This window comes from Euleptes europaea, chromosome 16 (assembly GCF_029931775.1).
Source record: "Euleptes europaea isolate rEulEur1 chromosome 16, rEulEur1.hap1, whole genome shotgun sequence".
Classification (NCBI taxonomy): domain Eukaryota; kingdom Metazoa; phylum Chordata; class Lepidosauria; order Squamata; family Sphaerodactylidae; genus Euleptes; species Euleptes europaea.
This window is the reverse complement of record NC_079327.1, coordinates 29281785-29299171: the sequence shown is the minus strand read 5'-3', so window position 1 is coordinate 29299171 and position 17387 is coordinate 29281785. Positions and strand designations below refer to the sequence as shown.

The 17387-nt window shown below is 41.5% G+C and overlaps 1 protein-coding gene across 1 annotated transcript in view; it reads left to right on the top strand.

The window, feature by feature from the left end:
• The first annotated feature begins 1098 nt into the window (after positions 1-1098).
• Positions 1099-17387, top strand: part of GCC2 (GRIP and coiled-coil domain containing 2) — a 33600-nt gene continuing 17311 nt past the window's right edge. The window contains exons 1-9 of the mRNA XM_056862009.1: positions 1099-1124; positions 3049-3133; positions 3892-3959; positions 4961-5065; positions 7558-10035; positions 12414-12474; positions 14257-14357; positions 15123-15221; positions 16485-16604. Coding sequence (XP_056717987.1) covers positions 3097-3133; positions 3892-3959; positions 4961-5065; positions 7558-10035; positions 12414-12474; positions 14257-14357; positions 15123-15221; positions 16485-16604 — 3069 coding nt within the window. The 5' untranslated portion in view covers positions 1099-1124; positions 3049-3096. The remainder of the gene's footprint in view (positions 1125-3048; positions 3134-3891; positions 3960-4960; positions 5066-7557; positions 10036-12413; positions 12475-14256; positions 14358-15122; positions 15222-16484; positions 16605-17387) is intronic.

The window sequence follows — 17387 nt, the reverse complement described above, 5'->3', positions numbered from 1 at the left end:
AAAAAATAAACATTGCATGACTATACAGTCTTATGCTACATAATTAAAAACTAATCCTTATTTCATGATGAATAACCCTTGGAATACAATGTATCTTAAACTGAAAACTATTTAAACTATAGCTTTTTCCTCAAAAAGCATTTAAATTTTAAAAAACTGATTTAAATGTTTAAAAATCCAATGTTTTGATTTAAAAAATAATAATGATGGATTTTTATTCACCCTGCTGCCTACTGCTAATCATCCCTGCAAGACTTGTCCCTTTCCTGGCTGGATTGTCAGTATGGTTTCTCTCACACCAGTAATGACTGCGGGGTGGGGTGGGGAAGTAGTGAGCCTAAAGGAGGCTGTCCTCTCCCCTCAGCTGTGCAGACAATAGAGGACCCTCTCAGTTTCCCCGCCCCCAGTATGAGTCCTGTACTGAAGTTGGCTGCAGCTGGTAATGAACCAGGAGTACGTGCAGACCCATACCTTCATAACCTCACTAAAACAGGACGAGCTGTGAAACAATCCAAATGTTTATTGGAAGCATCATGAATGGAGTCCCTTAGGTAAGTCAGGGGAATGAGTTGTCAGCTCTCTTGTTCTAGCAAGGCTTCTGGGCCTTTGAAATTTGCTTTGGCAGCAGGGTCACAGTTCTCTTTTGCAGCATTCCCATGCTAAGTTCCATTGTGCTGATCAAATGGCTGTCTGTCAAGAAGCTTTCAGTGGCGGAGAAGCCAAGTTGGACCAAGAAAGTTGGCAACCATGCAGTAGAGCAACCAGATGAGTACTTGTCCCTGCAGATGTTTATAGTGTCATGGCATCGTTTGGAATGAAACTTAGTTGCTATCCTAAGCAGTTTACAGAACGGTTTTAGGATTACGCAGGTATTCTGTCAGATATTCTGTAGAATGAAGATGCCAGCTTGACATCTGTTGTGGACTGCACTCCTTTATTTTGTTTTATCTGCTATATTACATTTTGACTGTTGTAAGTGTCTAAGGACATTTAGTCAGAAAGACAGGAGTGAAGATATAAGTATAAAGTTTCATTTCTGACATAATAGGATGTTATTTTTGCTACAGGTGCAAGATAGTGGACCAGAGACTGCAGCTTCTGCCCTCGGAACAGGAAAGTCAAAAGTAAGTTTTTGTTTTCTTCTTAAAGAAATGATACAGATCGGCAATAGAACATGGTAGCCTCCATTTGTAGGGTGACTTTGTTTTTTTTTTTAAATTAGGATGGATGTGCTGGCTTTGCTTTATTAACAGGAAGAGAAGTCACGACAGTCATGGAAAAACGCATGTTTGGATGCTTCCCGAGTTTATTTGGCAAGTACAGTTAGCAGCTGTTGCCGGAAGCAGATAGGCCAACCCCTACTTCTGAAAGAGCAGTTGGCAAGATCTGGCTCAAATATTTTGCTTTTCATTTCCTTATTACTCATTCATGCTACAGTCTTGTTAAGTCACAGTGCAGTTTTTACAGCATCCAGCAATTTAACCTAAAGGTTCTCCTAAGCCTTTATCTGTTTGGCATGCCTCAGTTACTTCTGAGGACATTTGGCCAGTTTCTCTGATTTGTTAATCCTTTCAGCATGACTGTTAAAAAAACTAATTTGAGATGCCGTTTGTAACCATTGTTGTGCAGCGATCAACTCCTGTGTCAGGATCAGGGTCTATGTGGAATAGCTGCCCTCTCTGGGCTGCACTGTGCCTTTCTTTCTGGAACTGGGGCTGTCTTCGCTGCCTCTCTTCCGTTGAAGGGCAACTGGGCATTTGCTGTATCTGTGGGGATTCCCTGCATTTTCCCTGTTCCAGTCCCCTATTGGCGACAATTTCTATACCCACACACACCCCATAATCTTTTTCGTTTTTTTTAATCAGCAGTTGGTTATCATTGTAGCATTATACAAAATTGTCTACCAGATTTCCTGAGTTCTCAGCTTTCATTTTTTTAAATAGGTTTCTAGCCCTTTCCGTTGTATAAAAAGAAATGGATATCTCTGCAACTACAGGAGCTGGAGACTTATGGTAGTTTTTTTTTTTAAAAAAAATGAATGCTAGGAATTTTGAGAAGGTGATAACAGATTGTTATAATGCTGTGGTGATAGTCAGTTACTGATTTTGTGAGGCCCTTTGGTAAGGTGGAATGGCTGCTGCAGGGGACTGGGGCAGGGAAAATAGCATAGATGTGGACAGAACTGGGAAGATCTGGACTTTCCCATCCACGTAGGTGCAATCTCAGCTTTTCTGTGATCTTTTCCAAAATGTTGCAGCAAAGCAAGTTAGGGAAAACCCAGGAGGTACATAGAAACACCACAGTGATGTGGGAAAGCAGAGTAGAAAACTCACTCCTTCAGTACCCAATCCAGGGCAACCCCCCCCCCACCCGGACGTATGGTAAAGCAGGCTGCCTTGACCAGATCCCTTGAGAACAGAACTCCTCAGTTTTCCTTCTTCACAGGTTCTGAAAGTCTTGATGGTCTAGTGGGGGCAGCATTTGCAAACCCCTGTCGCGGAACTGAAAATTTGCACGGTGCTTGTGAACTTTAGCATATTTCTCAGACATCCTTGTTGACACAAACTATTTTGAAGTGAATGAGGTTTCCGTGGGTGGAAGTAGTTGAGCAAAGCCAGAAAAGTTCCATATGTGCCCTGTTTATTTAAAACATGATGCCTTTCAGTGATGTAGCTCACAAGGCAGTTTCTAGATGAACAAACATGAATATAGTTGAAGAGCAATATTCATTAAATGCTCTAAATACTATTATCTGAAAACTGAATTGTTATTTGAAGCATATACAAACAAACAAACAAATGGGAAACTTTTAAAAGCTGTCCAGTGTCCAAGGCCTGATGGAGTAAAAAAATCTTCTTTGGCCTCCAAGGGTGTTGGTGTTTGGTCCTTGTGCCAGGAGAATGCCAAACTTGTATCCATCTGAGATGGTGTTCCGAACAGGGACTCCTTGGTAGATGTTAGAGACCAAAATGGAAATAAGCACTTGATATATTTGATGTAATGAAGTTCGTACTCTTAAACGACAATATATGTTTATGAATTTTACAGCTAGATACATTGCCCAAAGAAGAGCTCATCAAATTTGCAAAGAAGCAGATGGTAGTTTTACAGAAAGTGAAGTCTCGATCTGCAGGTAACTTATTGAACCTTAAAGCAGCATGGCAGAGTGAATGGGAGAAGAAGCAGAAATGCCCTGATAGGCTGCCATTAACTGCAGCAAATAAGAAGAGTGCTGAGAAAATAGCTTTCAGACTTACTGGGAATTTCCTGTTTTCTGATGTCATAACAAGCATCATTTAAATGCCAGTTAAAAGCTGTGTGTGTGGGCAAGCACAGTTTCTTACCTTGTGCATGTCCTTTCCTTCCCCCAACAACCTCTTCCCTGGGATCAACATCCCAGCTTGATCCAGTTCACCATGATGTCTGAATGCAGATGCCCCAGTGAAGTGGGACCACACACACACACACACACACACACAGAAGCTAGTAGTGTGCATGAGCACAGGGAAGTGCTGTGTTTTCACCCACTTGGGGTTTGAATGGAGTCACAATGTCAGAATGCAGCTGTTGTGACTGTCTGACCTGCACATGCTCCTGGTGAAAATGGTGATGCTTAAATAGCTGCATACTGAACACTGGGATTGCAGTCCAGTCTGGAAATGTCACATCCTTCTGTCCTTGGTACCTTGTCTGATGGGATGCAGCTCTCAGTTCTTTCCCGTCTCTCCTCGCTTTTGCATTTTATGTGTTTGCCATTGAAAACAACAGTGGGGCTTCTGGGCAAACTTTGGAGCAGCTCTTAATTTCTGGTGGTTATTTACATCTAAATGTGCAGTTATTGAAATGTAATAGATCTACAGATCGTATACTTTCTGCCCCCCCCCCCCCCAGAACTGGAAAAGGAGATTGAAGAACTGAAGTCAAAACCTGCTGCTGGAGGGACTGATGATATTATTCAGGTGGGAACATGGTCCTTTTATGTTTCATGTAGTGTGCAAAGGTGCTTCATCTGTCAAGAAAGATGATCAGTATAATGGGAGCCATGCTTGGGTTGTATAGCTCTGACGCCTCCTCTTAGCTGCTTGGCAGGTCGTTAATCTATCAGCAGAAATGTAAAGAACTTTCTTTTATATTGGAGACTGCTTACGTTCATAAGAATAGAACAAGACGTGCTAAAACTTGCAAGTGCTGTTCAGGCTTCTTATTTGATTTTTAAATATTTGCTGGGTTTTGGTGTAGAAAGCTGATGATCTGAAAAGTATGGCACAGAGAGCAGGATTGTGCTGTCTGCTTTAGACAATGAGTTCTCACAAGGAGTTAGATCCAGAGGTTCCGTTCCACCGGTAGAGGAGCCTTCCACTGTTGGAGCAAGGTCCCTTGAATTTGGAGGAAGGCTTCACTGCTAGTTCATCCACCCTAGTGTTATAGTAATCTTAATAATAACTCTTGATCTTGCCCTTTCTGCGGTCCTAGACTAAGTCTGAAGTTCATTTGTGAAATTTCCAACGAAGGCGATCTCATTATGCATGGCTGTTCCAGGTTATTCAGAGTCTAATTTCTACGGACTGAGTTTTTACTCAGTTTTCCAGGGTTCATTATAATGCTCCCAGCCTCTTTGCCCAGAACCAAAGGCATGGTTGCAGCCGAGTTCTCTTTGTCAGCGCTGTCTAATCAAGAACGATCTGCGTGGGAGGAAATAATTGTAGTTAACTATGCGATGAATATCTCTCTGCTGATTTAGTGTAAGTGGAACAGGATCAGAGAGAATCCATGGTTCTGAATTAATAACCCCAGGCTTGGGTGCTGAAGTGGGTGAATATGACTTGATATTGCTGCTGTTTCTGTGGCATGGGAGAATGGAAATGCTTAGGGGAGGAAATGAGATGCCTGCAAGGAGTCGCCGGCACTCGTGTTTCTTTCCAGTGAGTCACTTTCTAATCTCGGTTCCTGTCAAAACTAGGCCCTCACGGAGAGGCTGGATGCTGTTCTTCTGGAAAAAGCGGAAATCCACCAGCAGTGTCTAACTCTGAAAAAAGAAAATGTGAAAAGGCAGCAAGAAGCAGAGGTACTCAACAAGTTCCATAAGGCTCAGTTTAGATGTAATGTGAAAACATGGCTTATTTTCACTGTGGCTAGTTCCATGAACTGCTCTTTCCCTGACTAGACAGATGTGCATATGAGTGAGTCCTGTGGGAAGAGGCTATTCAGTTGATTTTTCCCATAAAACTAATAAACCTACTTCTGACTTCATATGGGCTTTGCCATCCAGAGAACATACCCTTGGGTCAGCAGTCTTATCACAGTAGGATTTGTAATGTCTCAAAATTGCAAACAACTTTTTTTCTTTTAAACAGTAAACTTTCTAACCGATGCATAATAGCACAAGTCTGATCTAGAACAAACAGTATGTTCAGATGTTGCACAAACATTCAAAGAATGAAATACCCTTAATTTGCCCCTGCCAACTTTGTTATACGTGTCCGTATGTTCTGTCCTCTCAGTTTTCCAATTTAAATAAATCTCTGATGCCTTGTCTTCAAAAATAATTTAGAATTGAAAGTGTATACTTGCCTTCTGTATTGTTCAATGTTTTGTTTCCTTTGCTAGTATTTGTGTCATTTAGGAAACAACTTTTGGACACAAGGCATACACCAATTCAGATTACAGTGCTGTATCCGAAGCTCTGCAAACAGAGCACATTATTCAATTAATATATTTAAAACATTCCTATACTGCCTTTCTACCCAACTCAGGGTCCCCAAGGCAATGAACACATAAACGCATATAAGCTCACAAAAAGGGAGGAGGGCTAATAAAAGTTAGTGATGGAATGTTGAGTAAAACAAAAAGGTTTTCAGCCGCTCACAGAAGACAATGATAGAGGGAAACAGATGAATTTCCCTAGGGAGGGAATTCCAAATATTTGATGCCACAACTGAGAAGTCCCCATCTTGAGTTGTCACCCATCTAGCCTCAGATGGCAGGGGCACCCAAAGCAGGGCCTCTGAAGATGACTGGAGTGGTCGGGCAGGTTGATATGGGAGTAGGCAGTCCTTAAGGCATGGTGGCCCCAAGCACCCTGAGCTGGGTCCGGAAGCAAATTGGGAGGCCATGTAGATGAACCAAGACTGGAGTGACATGGTCGCTATGAATCACTCCAGTCAACCTTCTGGCCACAACATTCTGTACCAACTATAGCTTCCAGACAGTCTTCAAAGGCAGCCCCGTGTAGAGTCCACTGGAGTAATCTAATCTGGATGTTACCACGGCATGCACCACAGTGTCAAAATCTTTCCTGCCCAGGAGGGGCTGCAGCTAGTGAAGGCACCCCTGGCCACTGTTGCCACCTGATTATTCAACAGGAGGCATTTCACATTAGTGGAGTGGATCTTTGCTTCTTCCCACTTCACTCCTGCACCCCCTGAGAAACCACTCTGAAAGGCTGTAAGACAGTGAACCATGCTGCAACGGAAGCTGTGGCAAGAAGGAGGAATTGGCAGAAGTCATCCTTCCACATTGTCTGAGAAGGAGTGTGGCTTAGTGGAAGAACATCTGCTTTTCATGTTCAATCCCCAGCATCTCCACTTACAAGGATCAGGTAGTAGGTGATATGAAAGACTTCTGCCTGAGACCCTGGAAAGCTGCTGCCAGTCAGAGTACAGTACTGACCTTGAGAGATCAAAGATCTGACTTGGTGTAAAGCAGGTTCATGTGTATTCACTCATGCCTTGACTCCCAGTAGGTGCTGGAATTGTAATGCTGGTTGTGTGCAAATCTTATACATGTGTTCTGGATGGTTTAGATTACAGTCTTCTAGCACAAGTTTGAATGATGTGTTAGCCTAGTTTTTTCAGGAAAAAAAAGGAGGGGAATAAAACACAACCTAAAACAAAAGCTGGGTACCCAAGGTTGGGTGAAAAGACAATATATATAAGTCCATGTATAAATACTGAAAGTATAATTTATTAGAAGTGCTATGTAAAAGTTAGAATTATTTAAAAGCATTAAAATAGCACAATGGCATTTCCTGAGGTTGATAACTGTAACCACATACCAAACACTCTAGTGTTAAAGGCCCTGATACTTTCCAACTCTTGATGGGTTGAAACTCAGTATAAGAGTTCATGGTCATAGTTATATGCAATAGGCAAGTTAATCTGCCAAACTTGTTTTGATCTTTTTCAGATGGCTTCCGTCATGGATTGTCACACCTTCTCCATTTCCTCCTTATTCTTTATCTTCCCTTCCCTCTCTGCTTTTGTTCTTTCTATATTACTAACTCTATCTCTGTTTCATTTTTTTCTCTGGCTGATGTGGGATTATGACCCCTTTTCCCTCTTTCCGTTCTGTTCTCTCCTTCCTCCACTTTGAGTTCCTGATGGGAGAAAGGCAGGCTAGAAATGACATAAATAGATATTTCTTTATCTTCTCTGTTCCTTGACTGGCAGATCTGTAAAATGGGCTTATTTTGGGGAAGATGTTGACTTCATTGGTTTGATTCTATACTTTAACGGCTCTGAACTTGTGCTGAGTATTTTTCTTCTTTTTCCCAATTAGGCTGCTATTGTCAAGGATGAAGAATTGCAGAAAAGGCTTTCACAATTGAGCGCTGACAACTTGAAAGAAATTGAAAGTCTTAAAAATGAAATGTTAACAGCACAGTCCAGATATGATGAAACTTTAAGCGCACTGCAGAAGGAACTGCATGCAGAAAAGAAGAAACAGGAAGAGCTCGTAGATCAACTTAAATTTAATAGTAATTGGCAAGAAAAAGTAAAAACACAAGAGGAAGAGGTCCACCAAACAAAGACTGTGTATGAGCAACAAATCTCAGACCTGGAGAAGGAGTTGAAAGCCTGCCATGAAGCCAAGAAGAAAAAAATTTCCAGTCTGCAAAATGTTATTGAAAGCAAATCTCAGGGTTACCAAAATGAAATTGATAAGTTAAATGAAGAACTGGTGAAACTGAAGACTTCGCACCAAGAAGAGATTTCCAGTTTGATGCATCAGCATGAAGCTTCTGCTAATGTGCGGGAAAAAGAGCAAAATAAGTTAGAGCAATTAAAGCAGGACCTGAGAGAGCAGAGTGAGGTACAAGTGAAAATCCTGCAGAATGAATTACATGCTTGCAAAGAGAAGTATGAATGTGAACTGGAACACTTAAGACAAGCTTTAACTAAAAATGAAGAAAACCAAATGGAGAATAGAATTGAACCATTGGAGACAGAACAAACGGAAAAGACAAGGCAGTTAGAGAGTGCTCTAAAAGAACTGGAATCTCAGCACAGTATGCTGCAAAATGAATTAACCTATATGAATAATGTTAAGGTGAAACTAGAAATGGAAGTCCAGCATATGAAGGATGAATATTTTCATGAACGGGAAGACTTGGAGTTCAAAATTAATGAACTGCAGCTTGCAAAAGAAGAACATTGCTGTGTAATTGAAAAACTAAAATCGGAGCTTCAGGGCATGAGAGGGCAGTGTGAGAAGACTGCTCAAGAGCACAGCCTAGAAATTCAAGATCTACTGGTAAAACATGAGAGAGAAATGTGTGAGCTTCAACAAAAGTTGTCATCAAGTTTACAGAAAGAAAGCAGGTCACTGGCTCAGGAAATACAGGATCTTAAGGAACAATGTCAGAAGTATGCCCTGGAAAAAGAAGAAGCAGTTGAAAGCTATGAAAGCCTGAGAGATACGATGGAAACCCTACAAGCTGAATTGGGGGAATCGGCTGGCAAGATAAGCCGAGAATTTGCATCAATGAAGCAGCAGCAGGCTTCAGATGTCGATGAACTGCAGAAGAAACTTAGAGCGGCTTTCAGCGATAAGGACGCTCTTCTGGAGACGGTGAATTGTCTTCGGGAAGAGGTGGAACAGCTTTCTTGCAAAGGAGAGGAGGCGGAAGAGCTCAGGCTTAAAGCCAGGGTGCTTCAGGAGGAAAATGAGAAACTTGTTGCTTCTCTCCATCAGAGAGATGCTGCCGTAAAGGAGCTGGAAGAGAAGGAGCAAGAGCTTTGCTCTCAAAACATCAGCATGTCCGATGAGGTTAAATGCTCCAAGGAGACAATCGAAAACCTCCAGGAACAGTGCAAAGTGGAGCATGAGAAGGTCATGGGCCTTCAGCAACAGGCTGAGGCTGTCTGCCTTTGCAACCACAAATTAGAGCAGCAGGTGGAGGAATTAAAAGAGAAACTGAGAGTCACTTCATTGGAAAAAGAAGAGAGTCAGCAGAAACTAGGGGAATTGGAGCAACAAGTTGAAGTTCTTCAGCAGGATAGGGAGCATCTGTCGTCTGAAGTCAAGAGGCTTTGTGATGAAAGCAACAAACTAAAGGAAGAAAGAGGTGGAGTTGATAAGAAGCTGCAGAGCGTGATGTCTGAAAAAGAGGAATGGCTAGGGTTTAAAGAGAAAGCGGCCGACTTAAAGATGAAACTAAATATGGCCAGTGATGAAAAAGACCACCTAGAGAAGCTCCTTGACGAGGAAAAGGCCTTCAAGTCCCTTGTGACCAGTCAGCTGTGCAGCCTTCTGGAACAAATGGACTCTAGATATCCAGATGAAAATGAAGGGTGTGATGTTGTTGCTCTCCTGCAAGCTGCAAGAGAATCCTTGGCAAGAATAAAGCAAGAGAAACAGGATCTGACTCGGCAGAAGGATGACAATGTGCTCTTGCAGGAGGAGCTCAGGAGGCTCCAGGAAGAAAATGTAGCTTGTTTAGAGCTGCTATCTCGGCTGGATGACTCTGAGAAAGAAAAACGACTTTTGAGAGAAGAGCTAGAAGGGGCTTTGTCAGAAAAAGAAGCTCTGCAGCAAGATATCCAAGAGCTGAACCATGCCAGCGAAAAAGTCAAGGCTGAGAACCACAGTCTTCTGGCTTGTGTTGAGGATATTTCTGAAAAGCTTGCAGATCATGAAAGTCACCTGAAAGAGCAAGAGAAAACTTTAGAAGAAGAGAAGAAAAATCTGAAGTTAATTCTTGATCAAAAAGAGTCTGAACTGAGAAATCTGCAAGCCGAGCTTTCTTTCCTAAAGGTTAGTCTTTTATTAGCGATGTACTCAAAATTCATCCTCCAAGACCCTTTCCAGTTGAAGCCAGGCATATGTTAGCAATTACTTGTTATATCTTGGGCCCTGATGTGTAAAAGAAAACATAACTTGACATCCACCATGATGATAATTTCACTTTAGTAAAATAAGAATAAAACTGGAGTCTTGTGGCTTCTTTAAGGACTAAAAAAATTAATTCCATCATAAGCTTAGATTGGTTACTCTTTGGGCTGTTTTTTTTTTTTTTTTTTAAATCTGGCCTCTCTTTGTAACATTCACACCCCCCTTCTGTTTGCAGCCTTTATAAATGCATCTACCTAATGAGTACACACTCCAATGCGTCTGATGAAGTAAACCCTGCCTCATGAAAGTTTATGCTGGAATAAATTTTGTTAAATCCTTAAAAGTGCTGGTGGAGGATTCCTGTATCATTTTGACACCCTGCAATCCCTTGTGAGTTCAGTGGGACTTGTTCACCAAATCATATGAGGATAGGTTGAAGGAGCTGGGTATGTTTAGCCTGAAGAGAGGAGAAGGCTGAGAGGGGATATGATAACCATCTTCAAGTACTTGAAGGGCTGTCATATAGAGGATGGTGCTGAGTTGTTTTGTGTTGCCCCAGAAGGTCGGACCAGAAACAACGGGTTGAAATTAAATCAAAAGAGTTTCCATCTAGACATTAGGAAGAATTTTCTAACAGATAGGTTCCTCAGTAGAACAGGCTTCCTCGGGAGGTGGTAAGCTCTCCTTCCCTGGAGGTTTTTAAGTAGAGGTTAGATTTGTCAGGAGTACTGATTCTATGACCTTAAGCAGATGATGAGAGGGAACGCATCTTGGTCAACTTCTGGGCATATAGTGGGGGGGAGGGTAGTGTAAATTTCCTGCATTGTGCAGGGGGTTGGACTAGATGACCCTGGTGGTCCCTTCCAACTCGTATGATTCACACAGCAGTTGCGTATGCTGCATGTGTAGTGGAATTTACTGTGGTGGGCACAGTGTGTGCGAAAGCCTTTATAGATGTTACAATCGTGCACTGAGGAACTGAGGCTAGTAGTACTTTCCAAGGATGTCCCTGAGGCAGAGAGGTGGGTTCTTTTTCTTTGGCGTGCTAGTTTTCCGTGTGTAGAGGGTTTTTTTTTTAATGAGGTATTCAATCAATTTAGTTATTTGAATAGCCCTGACTAGCCCAGCCACGTCAGAGCTTGGAAGCTAAGCAGTGTTGGCTATCGTTAGTTCTTGGATGGGAGACCTCCAAGGAAGTCAAGGGTTGCTGTGCAGAAAAAGGCAATGGCAACCCAACTCTGTTAGTCTCTTGACTTGAAAACTCGATGACGGGTTGCCAGAAGTCAGTTGCAACTTGATGGCACTATTATTGTTATTGCTATTATTGCTGCTTTCCTAAAGTCTGAAGCAGTACAGTCCATAAACAGTTCATCTGCTTATCTGCTGTTTGAGATAACTAGACCTGAGTATGTCTTTCCTTCATGATTGGTTTTCACCAAGGCAAACATTTCTGTTGGGCAAACACATCAATCAGCCTTTAATCCCGAGAAAGCAAGTAAAGGATTGGTGCTTGAATCAGAGGTCAGGTGTGTGATCTGGGAGTTAATCAGCCTTCAGTTCAGTATAACTTTTAACAAATAGCCTGTGGGTTGTGTCCTCACCACTCTGGTCAGCTGCGTATGGCGCCTTCTGCCAGAGGAGAACGGGCCTTTCCTGCTGCAGAATGGGCCCGCCCTCAGCTGAGCAAAGTGGTAGGAGATGATCTCTGTCTGACAGACTGTCTTTAAAGACTGTACTAAAACATATTTTAAATGGAAAAAATGGAAAACTTAGAGGCTCCAAGGTTCCTTTGTCTTCTTAATTGGGTGTGGAGGGGATGGGTATTAATTTCTTGATGACTTAAAATAGTCAGGCCATTGCTTGATGGAACTTGTTGCCATACGAACAATGTTTGTTTTCAATAAGGCCACCACCTTCATGAACAATGCTGGTTCCCCCCCCCCAAAAAAGTGCCATTATCCATGCCATTTCTTTTATCTGATCTCTGTGTGGTATGCATACAGATAACAGTTTTAACAAAGCAATGTGGTGACTACTGTGAGCCCAGTCCTACTCTTAGCTACACAGCAGAGCAGAATGTAGGCTCAGGCTGGCGGCACTCATCCCTTTGCTGTGGATTTGGCACTCCAGTTTTGGTAACACAATGGCAGCATCCATTCCTGTCGCTGTCAGAGAGGTGGCCCTAAGCAGCAAGGAAGTAATACGTTTTCAGAGGCAGCTCTGCCCGATTTACCTTGCAAGAGCTCCAGACCAGGGGTAGCAGTGGGCCGCCCATCTAACTGATTTTGTTTACAATGCAGAATTCCATGGCAGAATCTTCTGCTAAGAGTGACAAAGAAGCATTGGAATCACAAAAAATAGGTAACCTTAAACCTTAATTATCTGTGTTACTTTGTAAATTGTTGTGTTTAGTGTTTCTTCCAAAGCACTGTCATAGTTCTGAAATATGGAGAATATGTAAATACAACCAAAACGTACTTCTGCAATCTCTTACGGGATTATACAAAAGGCTTCAACTCTCCACATGTTCTTGTTAATTTTTATATGCTCCTTATGCATGACTGAATGCCACTATAGGCTCTGGGAAACAGAGAATGCACTTGCTTCTAGTCAGCACAAAACCCTGTAGCATAAATAAGCAGCAGCTCATGGGAATACACTGCTGTCATAAAGAGAATGGCAGAATATGATGTACAATCCACACAGAGCTCGGCCCATACTCGTATGTGCTTCTTAGGCTTGCGTAAGAAACCCGAAGCACAGTTTTTAAAAAAGTTCATCTCATCCTCATTACGGTTTGAAAATCTAGGGTTCAAAATTTCCAGTGTCATCTCTGGTATCAGAAAGGTTGCCTGCTACCTGCGTTTTATGCAAAAAGCCACCTCTGTGTGAATAAGCACATTGTCCAAAACCTGACACAGAAGGAAAGGTATGTTCAGACGGTTGTAACAATTTACAAAACTATATTGAACAATGTGAAACAATCATATCAAAACTATATACAAAAAGTCAATCCTTTGTACAGTCCATCTGACACACTTCTGAATTATAGTTGTTTTGCTGGTGCAGATCCAGGGTACTCAGGTAAGTATATTCTGGTATATTCAATATATCTCCGTGTCCAAGGAGGAAGAGGAAGACGCCCGTTTCCAGTGCTTCATCAGTCCCTCTTCATATCCATTTTGTATTTCTTGTTAATAGTTAAAGCCCTTTCTTAAGGCATCTTGCCATCTTCCTCTACTGTGCAAAAGATTGACTTTTTGTATATAGTTTTGATATGATTGTTTCACATTGTTCAATATAGTTTTGTAAATTGTTACCACTGTCTGGACATACCTTTCCTTCTGTGCTACCTGAGTTCAGCAAGATCTGAAAAACAGAACAACGTGCGGTCGTTCTATAATGTGTACATTGATCAAGTTTGAATTACAAAATCTTTTCTTTGCAGAGCAAGCTCACAATGAGCTTGGTTTTGAGGTGATGGGGGACTTTTCTGCATAGACCCATTCATGTAGAGATTTTTGATTTATTTTGTCCTGGCTTATCTTGATCCTGTTTGGTTAATCTGTAGGGCATTGGAGCCACAATGTTCTCTTTGTGGTACACTGTAGGATTAATTTGAATCTTGTGAAGCAGATCATTAACACATGAAATGTTGTGCCACAACAAATCATTAAAATGCAATCCAGGGGTCACATTTAGCTAAATCCATTGGGTTAAGTGGGTTTAGAAAGGTGTAACTGTTTAGGATTGTATTGTTAGCCTTCAAGGTATCCCTTTGATCATCTTGCTGTGATTGATTTATGTGGCTGCTTGTCAGGGAGAAAGGTTCTTCCTGATTAATTCTACTGTAGAAGCAACAAAATAAATCTGTTGTAGGACAACAATCTTGTGGACATTTATTCAGCAGTATACCATATCATGTTAAATGAATAACAACGAACAGAGTTAGTTCACCTGAACTTGAAATTATATGTTGTAATGGGGTAATAAAATATGGAATGGTATAAAATGGTATATGTCTGTGTGTCTCATAGTTTCAGATGACAGCTTTAATGAAGAAACTTACCATTTATCCACTGTGAAATAACTGTGTATTAATTTTCTCTCACATTTTAAAGTGACTTTTTGTTTTTGCTTCAGTGAATTTAGAAAAACAGCTGAAAGAGAAGGAAGAAAAATCAAATAAAATTAAAGCAGTTGCCTTGAAATTAAGAAAGGAGTTGGATTCTAGCAAAAAAGAGGTAATTTGCATCTGATGGATCAGATAATTTTTAAATAAATCAAAAATTAAATGGTAATTCCACACACAATGAGGAATTTGTAATATGATGGTGGAACCAAACAAGCCTTTTGAGGCCTGCTTTTAGATTGTTCCGTTTGTTCTTCTCAGGATGATTCTAGAGCTTTCTAGTAGGCAGTTCTCCGATTAGAATATCAAGTTCCGAAGGGTTCTGTTTTGTCCTGTTTCCTGTCTAACTTGTACTGGGAGCCCCAGAAATCTGATGCTATCAGTGTATTGGCAGCTCTCTTCTCATCTGACCCTAGTCACATAGTCTCAGTTTTGACAAATGGTTTGGTCGTATTGGATGACTGGATGTAGGTGAGCCTGAGAAGGTAGGGGTCATGGTGATTAGCAAGCTTTGCACATAACTTAGATGTTCCTTAACTCTCTTTCTCATTACTGAGAGCTATCAAGAGTGCCAGCGTTGTTGTACAATCCATGCTATACATCCAGAAATCAAGGCAATGTGGATCTGTGGCTACTTTCTGACCCTGGGATTTCCTTCTGTCTTAGCATTTTTCAGGGGCAGTAATATGTTCCTTCTCTTTAGAATGGCAACTAGCGGTTGCTTGGCCTGGAGTTTGGTGATTTTGATTCCTGCTCTGGCTAGTATTTTATCTTGATTTGAACCATGTCTGTGTGAGTTTTCTGAACAGAATGGTGTATACAAATGTACATAAATGAATATTGTAATTAACAGAGCGGTATCTGACTTTGCCCTTAGATGCAGTCACTTAGAGAAGAGCTGGAGCAGACACGGTCAGAGAGAGAAAAGCTATCTTCTTCGATGGGAGACGTCATTCAGGGAGCAGAGGGCTATAAGGTAAAATGCAGGTGCTTTATTTTCATATATGCTTTATGTGCTTAAAACAGTGGAGTCCTAAGGACACTTTCCGGAAGTAAGCCCCATTGAATAGACCTAAGTAGGATTCTGAGTAGACCAGTTTAGGATTGCTTTCTTAGTCAAATCAGGGCTTGCACCAACTTTGCATCTGTTAAAGCTGCTGTGGAATTATAAGTAGATGCCTTATTTACAACAGACTGTGTGTGTGTGTGTTAAGTGCCGTCAAGTCGCTTCCGACTCATGGCGACCCTATGAATGAAAGTCCTCCAAAATGTCCTATCTTTGACAGCCTTGCTCAGATCTTGCAAATTGAAGGCTGTGGCTTCCTTTATTGAGTCTATCCATCTCTTGTTGGGTCTTCCTCTTTTCCTGCTGCAGGACTGTACCACGGCAAAAACTGCCAGTTACTTTGTTGGTGTGGATTTTCTTACCCCAACTGTGAAATGGACTGTTCTGCTCTTCGGCTTTTCTTTTTTGCTGTCAGGTCACAGCTGATTTGTGGTGACCCCATCGGATTTTCAAGGCAAGAGGCATTCAGAGGTGGTTTGCCATTGCCCGCCTCTACATCACGACCCTGGACTGCCTTGGCAGTTGCCTTTCCAGTACTAACCAGGGCTGACCTTGCTTAGCTTCCAAGATCTGCTGAGATTGGGCTAGCCTGGACTATCCAGGTCAGGGCTTCAGCTACGTAGATCACCACTGTCTCTCACTTTTAATATTTATTGCAGTAAAATATTGTTGAAGGCTTTCACGGATAACCTACAAGAACCAATTTATTGCAGTCTTCTGGGATATTGCACAAATAATGTAGAGGATTAGGATTTTTTTCTTCTGAAAGTGATCTAATTAAAAAAAGAGAACTGCCCTTTAACTCTATCTCCTTTGCTTTTTCCATCGCCTATGGAATGAGCCACTAAATAGCTGGTTGTTGTTACTTGAATTTACACTGAAACATTCAGCAAATAAATGCCAAACACATTTTGAACCATCCTTGAAGGGATATGACCACGAAGTTGCAATTGGATGCATCCACGTAGATCTTGCAGATGAGTTGCCAGAAAACAAAAATTTCATTGCTATTTCCATACCAGGAAGTAGTTATCTTCTCTTTTTCCCCTCCAGGGTACTTCTGGTGTTATGATAAATAAAAAGAGATGTACAAACTGATGCTTACATGCATAGCACATTATTGGCTTCTGTTTGTTTAACAAAAGTTTAAAAGATGTTTGTATGTATTCCAAGAATCTCTTAATAGAGTTTGACAAGCAAGCAGAACAGCTGGATTTTGAAAAAGAGCGAACTCGGAACTTTGAACGTCAGATGGAGGACCTTTCGAGACAACTGGACACGTCGATTCAGCAGGTACCGCTTTTATAACTACATGTGGTACTTCAGCATCATTCTCATCCAGAATTCCCCCAACACAGAGTGTTAAAGCCACTCTCCTCATGTCATTCCATCCCTGATTATATTGGGGTTCATTTTGTGTATGGGGAACAAATTTAACATGTTCTAATGTATTTGGGTTAAAGGCATTTCCCAATTAAATTTCCCAAATCAATAGTTAACCAGAGTTTTTCCCCATAAGTAAACAGACTTGATAGGGGACTAAATATTAAAATATATTAAATGTTAAATTGTGGTCTAGCAAATTAAAAGCATTTCTGATGCCATTGTTATGATTTACATTCCAGAAACTCATATTCTACTTTGCTTCAGAAACACTTACAGCTCATTCCTGAGCCTGTCAGCGGCTGGGGATAGCGTGACTAAGGTGCCACCGCTGCACCTCCAGAGAGGTTCAGCAGCCGCCAAAAGGCCTAAAAAAGCCTTTTAAAAAGCTTTTTTTTCTACTTTAAAAAAGGCTTTTTAGGAAAATGGGGCATTCTTCCCCATAGAGAACAGTGAGGCTGCGCCAGGAAAAACCCGGCGCAACAATGCTGTTGCAGCAAGGGGCATTCCCAGGCTGGAGAGGCACCCAGGTGCTGATGGAACTGCCCCCGCCACCAGCGTACGTGCTTCTTATCACAGAATAAGAGAACACTTATGCTGGTGGCGGGGTTACGCCACCTTCTATGCACTTCTAGCCCATTTCTGAGGAATGGGCTGTTAATGTTCTGTTTTTGTGGTATTTTGGTATAACTG